Source organism: Priapulus caudatus, unplaced genomic scaffold (genome assembly GCF_000485595.1).
Source record: "Priapulus caudatus unplaced genomic scaffold, Priapulus_caudatus-5.0.1 Scaffold240, whole genome shotgun sequence".
In the NCBI taxonomy this organism is placed as follows: domain Eukaryota; kingdom Metazoa; phylum Priapulida; class Priapulimorpha; order Priapulimorphida; family Priapulidae; genus Priapulus; species Priapulus caudatus.
The window spans coordinates 243,417-254,016 of record NW_014577301.1 but is presented as its reverse complement, the minus strand read 5'-3'; the positions used below and the strand labels follow the sequence as shown (position 1 = coordinate 254,016).

Genomic DNA, 10,600 nt, shown 5'->3' with positions numbered 1-10,600 from the left:
ACTGCCTTGCCATCCGTCTCCGCACCATCCATCCCGTGGCAGACGCAAGTGCGTGTGGCGGTCAAAGTGGCATCGTGCGTACTTTATAGCGAGCTCGCTAGATGGCGGCTCTCGTGCGACGTAGGTCCGCGCAGACATGCATTTGTAGGAGCTTGTCATGAGCATGTTTAGCGTCGGCGTGCATGCACACGCCGGTGTTTCTCTATAGGTACTCTCCCACTTCATCAGATGAGTGGATGAAATACGACGTGTAAGAGTGTGAGTTCGTGCTCACAGTCGTGACTACATAATGCACTCAAGCATTCCTATGATAGCTGGCTTAATCAATAGATCTTGTAGAATCGATATGCACAGTTTCGAAAATGTCATAGTGAACGTAACGTATCTTGGATTAGAAATATCATTCATGTGTTTAAAGCCACTTTCACTTAACGTGTAATCAAGACTGAAATCTATTTGCATTCAGCTTAAACACCAATGGAGGCAGTGTTATGAAAGAAATTGTAGCATGGTCATGGTATTGATTTAATAGTCTAGGTTATTATACGTGTACACGTATGTTGTTGTCATATTTGGGCGTGTGTGATGTATTTATGCATGTTCTCGCATGCGGTGCCAAATTCAGAGACCTCACTATCGCCGCTATGCCAAAAGAATGTCTCAGTCTGTTCTGTGTTGTCACATCGTCGGCGCAGACCTGGTGGACACTCATGTCCAGCACGAGCACCTCGCCTGGTAGCCAGAAGAGGTATGTCATCTCATTAACTTACTCACCTGGTAGCTAGAAAGGTATGTCATTCTCATTATACTACTGATAGCCAGAAAGGTATGTCATCTCATTAACTACCTTACTGATAGCAGAAAGGTATGTCATCTCATTAACTACTCACATGGATAGCCAGAAAGGTATGTCATCTCGATTTAACTCTCACGCTGGTAGCCCGAAAGGTATGTCATCTCGATAACTACTCACTCTGGTACCAAAAGGTAGCACCATATTACTACCTCAACCTGGTGGCCAGAAAGGTATGTCACCATATTAATACTTCACCTGAGCCAGAAAGGTATGTCACGCCTGATTTTAACTACGCTCACCGTGGTGCCAGAAAGGCACATCACCTCATTAACTACCTCACTGGTAGCCAGAAAGCACATCTCTCATTAACTACTTACCTGGTAGCTAGAACGCATGTTTCCATTAAGCACTACATCTTGCAGCAGAAACATTCCTCTACCACTGTTCATAGAAGGGCGATCACTTCATGAAAACCTTAACTGGCATCAATGAAAGAAAAAATCTGATCCACAGGCTTGCATTGCTGTTTACTAAGCACTTCACTGCTAGCAATAAGGAAATATTGGCTGCTTTCCTGGCCCTGCACAAAAGTATATCAATATTTTTTACCATCATTTCATTTATATTAATTTACATATTCAGTATGTGCATTATATTCAGTGATTGATTTATCCTCCGTCTATTGATATTATTCGCTGTAATTTTGCTATGGTTTCGCGCCGGTTGTGCTTGCATGGCCCTGCGCGTCGAGCTCAGCGTGGTATTTGTCTTGCGGTTTTCATCTCACGCAGCTCTGCGTCGCATCCCTGAGACGAAGCCCTGTGGGTCCCGGCGGTCGTCTCCGTCTACCCGTGCTCTCGGCCCCTCCAGCCAGCACTCGACATAGTTCCACAGCTCACAAGTCGGCCACGCAGTGTGTCCACCGTCGCCCGCTCTCCACGCGACAACTTCCTGACTCGCTCACGTCCTGCTGCCTATTGTTTATTCGACGGTGACAAAGAGATATGCGTGCCACGGCCAAGCCGGCTTTTTGCCGCATGTCTATTGAACGGGCCAGCATGACAGCGAGCATGATGAGCCGCGATGAGGGCGAACAACCGCGCGAGGGACGCACCGCGGGCGCGGCCGACGCAGGTGGCGCCACGCAGCAGGTGCGGCATGTTTTATTGTTTGGTGGGCGGTTGAGGCACCTGACATAGGTGCATGCTTATCTTAGGGAGTCGTGAGCAGAGGTGCAGCGGCGTACATGTGCCCATTGTATTCTGTGTTGACCTGGGTTGAAGAGCAGCCACTATGCGCCTGACTTGAGGCTCTATTGTGTGAGAGAGTGGTTGACAGAGAGGCCAGGAGGAGTCTTATGCTCTGTTATGGTAGTCTTCGAGCTGTGGCATGGCGGGTTTGATAGGTCAGTGCATCTGCGCGCGTTCTAAGCAGTACGACATGCGCAGCTTCAAACACGCGAGTCGTGCGTGGTCGTGCGGCCGTATCATGTTGGGTTATGGCAAGCGGGCGGCGGGTACATGTTGTAAATTGCATGGACTATGGGTTCGAAGGCCTGACTGCTCTCAAATTGAGAAGAGATGGGAGAGGAGAGGGGAGCGATTGGAGAGTGAGCGTGTACGCATATGTGCTTGTTAAGCAAAAGTACTTATTTGATGGCGACTTCAATAGCGAGCCTCTGAGTACGTGTGCGTGACTAATTCTTAAAACCTATATTCACGGGTGGTGGTTTTTTAATGTTATGGTATGTGGGGTTTATGGTGTTTGGAATTGTATTAATAAACTGACTTCCATCATAATAGGGCATTAAGACAGATGACTTATGTACAATGTGTTGAGAGGCGCAGCACATGTATGTTGCTGTTGTATTGAAGTTGCAGGTAGTTTTATTATTGGAGAGAGCGACTAACCTAGTTAGTCTGATTCATAGTTTGTGGAGGGATATTGGTTGAGGATACACACTGCATACACAAGAAAGAATTAGGTAGAATACTGTAAATGACATTTTTATACATTAGAATAATACACGTACACTGGGGTGATGGTTAATCACGAGTTTGCGATAAGGGTTTGTCTATATTCTAGCACATACTATCCGGTCCTATCATGATATAATAAGGAGCTGGGCACGTGCTTCTAGGTATTTATGAGGTGAAAAGAGAAAAAGAGCCTAGGAAGCTAAATCACACTGGGCCGGAAGTCCACAGGATTACCGGCGATACATTGTTGGGGAGCAGGAATACTCCCGGACCGAAACAATTTATAATCTCGTTTGGCGATTGGTTCCGTTTGGTTTGTGTTGTGCGTAAACCATGCATCGGAATCCGGAAGCTTTCTGGAGTACGGGAAGCGCGGACAGCTACGAGCGAGCGAAGCCACGGACCATGGTTCCCAACTTGGATTTTGAGTCCGGGAAAGGCCGGCAAGGCCGAGCACGAGAGTCTACTCCTTACGGCTACTCCGGCTCTGCCTCATCTCCCTCTCGAGCCGGATCTCTCCAGTGTCGGCACGCGCACCGGGAGCGCGCTCCGGACTGCCTCGGCATCCTGACATCCGGGCCGGGCCTGCCTGTCTGTACCCACCTGTCTGTCTCATCCGTGCTGCCCATCCGTCGCTTGGGTTCCCGTCCCTGGGTTCTCTTGATCCAGTAGCTTGATCGTGGCTAACCTCGATTTCTTTTTAAAAAGAGGGTGACTAAGCGGATGCGTCCACGATCGCGGCGGATTTCAACACGTGGCAACTACGGACTGTCCGACCTACCAGCGGACGTCCCGCCAACGACCGTACTTTTTTCTCCAGAAAATTCGCACCACTCCCCCTTAACTCACCGAGGATGTGAAAACTTCCCGGTACCCGTCCCGGATCTACCTCCGGCTAATGGAAATTTTAAACAGTTTAAAACTTCCGGGGCGATATCCCGGAATGCGCCGGACCATCAAGGACCACCCCGGACCGGGCCGGACCGTCCAGGACCGTCCAGGACCCAACAAGGATCTCTCCCCGGATCAGTCCGGCAGCGTCCGGCCCGGTCCGGGAGCTTGGTGTGACTTTAGCTTAATATAAACCACTAGTAAGAATCACAAAAAAGAGATACATGATCAGGAATAAAAGATTGCCCGTACAATACAAAAAATACAAAATACAAACATACAATACCTATTTATAAAATACAAAACATAATAAAAATGCAAGTTTGCCCTACTTGAACACATCAAAGTGCAGAGCGTTGTCTCCGACGGTTTTGAATCGCTCCCTGTAGAGGTCGCCGTGTGGCGTGAGGTCCGTGACGGAGATACTGCCGAGCTTTCCGAGCATGGTGCTATTGCCATCACGCAGCGAGATGTGAGCTGCCAGCGAGGACATGTTGAGACGTGCAAGCTCGTAGTCAACCTTGTTCAACACAACTGTAAAGCTCTTCACAACCAACTCAACCTCAGAGTTAATGACTGTCTGACCTGCAGAAGGTAAAAACAGTGCAAGAGAGTAAGGGTATGCATCTATCATCTACAGTGTTAGATATGAAGCAGGGTACGAAATTAAAGGGAGTCCGGAGTCAAATACTCCCTGATTTACTGTTGGACTCCCTGAAAATTCTGCCATACCAACTAGTTCATTCCAGAGCACGGCCTCGCGGAATTACCATATTTTTCAGCTAATGTCCAAAGAAAATTTGGCAGACGTGCAACAGCATGAATCTTAAAAATAACCACATGCGTTATTGTTAATATCTTTAATTTTGATCCTCAGACTGCGGACTCCCTCTTTTTTCCGTTGGACTCCCGTGTTAAAAGTTAATTTCTACCCCTGATGAAGGATTGCAGATAGTTAGCGAGCTATTAACTTTGCAATGACCAGTACATAAAAATATCACCAGAGAAACTATTAACCCCAAACTGGCTTAGAAATGAAATAATCACTGAACATCATAATAATCAGCATGCAATCCTTGTGAACTTGAGTTGATATTTCTGCAGAAGCGGTTACAGTGCTGGTGAGTGACCACCGATAGTTACATTCTCACATTTCACATCACCACAGCTGCTCATTTTAGATGGGCTCCGCTTTATTCCGGTGTCTACTGGAGATCCTGCTGTAGCCACCTTGGCACCCATCCCTAAAAAGTCTAGCAACATGACCCAAGTTTGTAGATTGATGGTAGTGTCCAGGGAATTGAAGTTGATATCGAAGAATCGGTTTGTCTGAAGAGACATAGATGAGAACAATTTCTTACATTTGGTTTCCACTTCAAGTCCATTTTAATGGCTGTTAATCACAATCTGCATATATTAAAATAGTCTAAAGTAATATGTGCATGCTGTGTTAGCTATGCTACAACCCATAGTAACTTACAGAGTTGTACTTTTTCGCAAAGCTAGGGTGGGTCTTATCGACTAACATGACACTGATTTGCACCAGTGCGTCTGCCTCTTCCTCTTCCTCCTTTTTCAACCTCGCCCCAGACAGGACCGGATTGGATTGCGTGGGCGAGGGTGGGGGTGTGTATGGATGAGGGTCTTTACATTGTGAGATGCTTCGTCTTTGAACTGAAACAGCACAACAGGAGAAGGTTAGATTTCAGACAATCAAGAGTTACTAGTTATCACACATGGTAACGACAGGCCTACTAACCTTGGCTGATGGATGAACGAGGCACTAATCCAATAACAAGTAAAATCACTAACTGCTAGTGCGCACACTAGGGGACTGGGTGTGCTTGTTTGGCTTTTCGTATGCTTCAACGAATTGGGGAGAAGATAACTTCCTTTGTAAGTGCTACAAATGCAGGAAGAGGAAAACCTTACCTTGCTTTCTATGCGCATGGCTGAAGTAGTTAGTTGGCTCCAGCAATACGGAAGGCAGTGAGTTAGGCATATCTGGTAGCGTTGGCCATTGAGTAGATGTTGGACAGGAGATGGAAACAAAGCTGGGCTGAACGGCTGGTTCAGGATCTGGCAATTCCTCATCGACGTTCGACACCATGATGTACTTGTGGTCCGAATCCTTTGGCTATCAAAAATTAGCATTCTACTTTGCACATGTACAATGTCTCCCCTTTCACTGTGTCACAACATACAAGTGTATCATATATGTGTGGCAACACGCACAACATTAAGGGTGGATTTATACACACACACACACACACACACACACACACACACACACACACACACACACATACATATATACATATACTTTCCAGTCTTCCAGCCTAACGATAAAAGTGCTCTTATAAAGAACACCTGCATCAGTAGAACAAGCATAGCTGCCATAGTTGTTTGTTGTAGCTTGCATTGGCCATACCTGTAGCATGTCCTCCATCAGCAGTGCCCGCAGCGTGACCTGTAGCATGGTGACGCTCTGCTCGCTGCTCTGCATGTTCACTTCAAAGTCCTGGAAGGAGATCGTGACGAGGGCCTGCTCCCCATCACCGACATTGCCCCAGAGCTCCACACTGAAGTCTGGCACCTGTACACGAGCGCAAAAATTAAATTAACTAATAAAAAGAAAAAATAATTAGATAATAATTTTATTTTAATGGGAATTTTCTTCATGGTATGAAGTTTAATTATCATTATCTCTATTAAATCACCACTAATTTCCTCTCACTTCTACCACAGTGTTTGTAAATTATTTTGGTAGAATTCGTGTTCATTGACTAGACAGACCTGCAGTTGAGCGTAGACTGGAGAGAACTGGGCAGTGTCCAGCCCATTAGAGCTGGCTGGGTCTATCGACGATCGTTTGCGCTTCTCGCGGTCTAGCTTCAGTGCCGATGTGCTCGGTTCAAGCACTGCATCCTCTTCAATGTCCGACAGATCAACATTGTCACCAGGTGGCGCAACATTTGCGGGATTGTACGTCATGTTGTCCAGTGTTTCGAGCACCTGTTCGTATTGCTGCTTGGACAACACGACCATCAGTGGCGATACGACCTTGCTGGTGACCTTTACATTAATGAAACATGTTAATTAAGCAAGCAGAATAATTCGTGGTAACACTGAGCATTCCAATTTATCTTACTGCCCTTTAACACGCTTTACCCGGCTTTCATTATTATTTAAAGCAAAGTTTTTAGTATACACCTTATATATCAAATAAATTAGAAATAAAAAATATACATGGAGTGTTGGAAACAAAACTAGTAGAAATTATTAGAGTTTACTCTAAAAAGTTTCAAAGACTTATCAAACTCATGATAATCATGCGAAAAGCCATTTTATCTATCGCCCACCTCAACAACGTGCTGATCGTCACAGTTCACGGCAGTAGTATGTGAAGATTCGTCAGCATGGAAACCACCGGGAAAGCTGTGTGAAGCTCTGTTTACATCCTTCTTAGGGATTCGATCTATAGTCAGTTCTACAGTAGTGTCATGAAGTATGGGCATACCTACAATCACAAGAAATCGGCTGAAAATATATCAATATTCGACAGCTAGCAATACAATACTGGACACTACGTTGCCTGAAAAAAACACAACAGGATAAAGACTAAGAATGAACCTGTGTGTTGCGGGTTTCTCAAATCTACAGCGTGCTCCTACTTTGCTCACCACAATTGCAGGTAACAACTCGTTACAAAGTACTACCTTTCGTGTCCTCCTGCTTAGCCATAACGACGTCGGCTGACACAGTCTTTGAGTAAAGGTTCATGTCCCGCACTTCCACGTAGATGCGGTCTGGCCTGATTGACTGAATGTCCACCATCTCCGCGTTGTCTTGCGCTACATTCGTGATCATGATCTTGCCCAGGTGCATGACAAGGGCCTCGGCGCTCGACTGTTGCCGTGGTAACACGATGACGGGCGTCTGCAAAACGACGTCCAGCCGCACGTCGAAGTCAGTCTCGTCGCAACTCTCGCTGGCGAACGTGTTTCCGAAGATGTCCGGCTCCTCGGAGAGGTGGCGCCGCCTACTGGGTGTGTCGAGGTACAGCGACTGCGTGAGCAGCTCAGGTTTCTTGTGCACGATGCCGATCGCTATGTCGGTTGCCGTGTGGCGGATCGTCGTCGCCACGTTATCCATGTAATGGCGGAACTCACCAACACAGCTCGAGAGTTCCTGGAGCAAACGCGGCGAGTGCGTGTACTTCATCGACGCGACACGCAGCGTCAGTTCGACTACGTCTCCGGATTGCGTCGCGGCGCGCGATTCGTCGACAGTGGAGCTGAGAACAGTAGCATTATCAGTGCTGTCGGCACGCGGCTGCACTATCTTAAACGTGAACGCCTTCGTCGGGTCATTGAGTTCCAGCGTGCTGAGCAGTGACTCGTGCGCAGTCCTGTACATGTTCGCAGGCATGTAGCTGTGTAAGAAACCCTCGTCCTGCAGTGCTGAATTCCCGACATCAAGGAAAGTCGAATGGAACAGCTCCCTGCCGTGCGCTGGCCGTGGGACCTCACATGCCCGCTGCACGTTTGGGTCGTGCCCAACTGTGAACACTTCCTTGTGCATACTGCCCTCTGGTGTTAAATCCATGAGTTGCACTCCACCAAGGGAACCTTGCACTTGAAGTTCGGATGCTGCAAGCAATATTAATAATGACACTTTAGTAATTAGTTCACATTACATGCCTTACACTATTACTATTGCTATAAAGTACATTATATGTTGTACAACTATATATTATACTATTATATTATGCTACTATGTATTATTGCTAGATGACCGATATTTCTGCTGCCATATGCAGCAACTAGTATACAAACCAAGAAAATATCAATAACAGTATTAGGTATCAAGATAGTTTCTATGCTAAAATCGCTTATGAATGACTACCCAATATACTTCCTATACAACTAAGACCTTTTTATGCAGTCACATATCACTCAGTTGTGACTTACAGCTAATTGTTGCCTGGATGCGAGCTCCAGATAACGTTGCTATAGCAACCTTGCGCCCGACTGTGGCATTGTCCTGCGTTACGGCCCTTGGCAGCAGGATACTCAGAAGATGGAAATTTGCTGTGACCTCGGTTCTGGTCAAGTATTCAATCTATGATAAAATACACCAATTAAGAGCTGTGAGCACAGAAAAAACATTAAAACATCACCTTTCACACTACTAACCACCACCATCGTACCAGTCACTGACATCATCATGATATATATATACATATATATATATATATATTAATTAGGAGTTAATAATGACAAACAGTTGTCCACAAATCGTCTGGGTGGGTGTTCATATAGCAGCGTTTGTAGCAGTGCAGACTATGTAGAGAACGACAGTTTAGAGATCGGCAGAACCCTTTCGATTTGCAGGAGTATATGTTACTCAATCTCTTTAGATTTCTTTGGTTTGCGCTTTAGATTTAAACAATGAAATTTGCCCTGCACGTGTTAGAGCTATCAACGTAAGTAAGTAAGTAAAAACTTTATTTAACGTCGGTAAAACATGTTAGGTACAGACACAATAAATTGGCGCGGACCTATCTTTCACATAGCCGTCTCACAGCAACAGAACGGTTAAATATTAAATAAATACACAATAGATTGAAATACTTTGACTAAAATTGTACTGGGTAAGTAGATGGGCACAATGGGCCCTATTGATAAAGATTTTCTTTAGACGGACTTTAAAAGAAGAAATGGTGGGGGCATCTCGAACGTCAGGAGGTAAATTATTCCATTCAGATGCCGCCGCACACCGAAAAGATTTTCGTAGCATTTCAGTGCGTGCACGGGGCAGATACAAACGCGCTTCATCTGCACACACACTACGCGTCCGTCTGGAGCTCACTTCATGTTTAAAAGTAAAAAAACCGTCAAGATAGGCAGGTGCCTGCTTAAGTAAAATTTTGTAAGTTAAAAGAGATCGATGGTAATAAAAACGTTGGCGAACAGTCATAAAACCTAGCTGCGAAAAGATTTCTTCAGTGCGGGCGTCTGAAGGTCTACGAATGTTAAGAATCAACCGCGCAAAACGTTTCTGCAGGTTAAAAACTTTGTCAATATAACTCTTCACGGCATTTCCCCACACAACAATACCATAATCAATATCAGATAAAACAAAGCCAAAGTAAAACTTCAGGCAGGAATCATGATCGAGAAATGTCCTGACCTGCCAAAACAGTGCCAGCTTTTTCGAGATCTTGGCATGCACGTTCATTATGTGTTCATCAAACGTGAGATTTTCATCAACATGGATGCCTAAACTTTTCTCACTCGACGTGGTGGGAAGAACAGATCCATCATAGACAGTATGGAGTACCGCAGATGGGAGCGTAGAATGCTTCTGTCTGGAAGTGACCAGCATGGTTTTGATATTCGCTGGATTGATGACCATTTTGTTTTTAGAACACCATTCACGAAATTCCTCCATATTGTTATTTAGACGCTGTTCCAGGTTAGGTAAAGATTTGTCAGTAACAACAACGGTGGCGTCGTCAGCATACATATGAACACTGGCATTGTTAATGTGCAGGGGCATGTCATTTATAAACATAATAAAAAAGAGGGGCCCCAAAATAGAACCTTGCGAGACACCAACGGATATGGGCACTTCAGCTGATAATGACCCATTAAAAAATACTTTCGAGTATCTGTTAGATTAAAAAACTCTCGAAAATTTTTCATTGCTGCATCATCACATCTATAAATTTTCAGCTTTTTAAGTAAGAGAGACTGATCAACGAGATCAAAGGCTTTACGAAAATCAAGTAGGAGAACTCCAGATCAAATATGTTCAGCTGAGTCGATGCATTTGTAAATGAAAGTGTCAATGACACTGTAGCTCACCACAAAAAAGGACACAAATGAGTGAGTGAGAAGAAGTCAGTTTTAATTGAGCAACCATCGAC

General features: G+C 45.2%; 1 protein-coding gene across 1 annotated transcript in view; it reads right to left on the bottom strand.

The window, feature by feature from the left end:
- LOC106807884 (vacuolar protein sorting-associated protein 13D-like) overlaps positions 1-10,600 on the bottom strand; it is a 77,122-nt gene that overhangs the window by 39,812 nt on the left and 26,710 nt on the right. The window contains exons 26-34 of the mRNA XM_014810376.1: positions 8,640-8,790; positions 7,386-8,318; positions 7,029-7,186; positions 6,463-6,741; positions 6,098-6,262; positions 5,599-5,803; positions 5,147-5,340; positions 4,818-4,995; positions 3,999-4,251 (exon numbers count right to left, since the gene is read on the bottom strand). Of these exons, the coding sequence (XP_014665862.1) occupies positions 3,999-4,251; positions 4,818-4,995; positions 5,147-5,340; positions 5,599-5,803; positions 6,098-6,262; positions 6,463-6,741; positions 7,029-7,186; positions 7,386-8,318; positions 8,640-8,790 (2,516 nt within the window). The remainder of the gene's footprint in view (positions 1-3,998; positions 4,252-4,817; positions 4,996-5,146; positions 5,341-5,598; positions 5,804-6,097; positions 6,263-6,462; positions 6,742-7,028; positions 7,187-7,385; positions 8,319-8,639; positions 8,791-10,600) is intronic.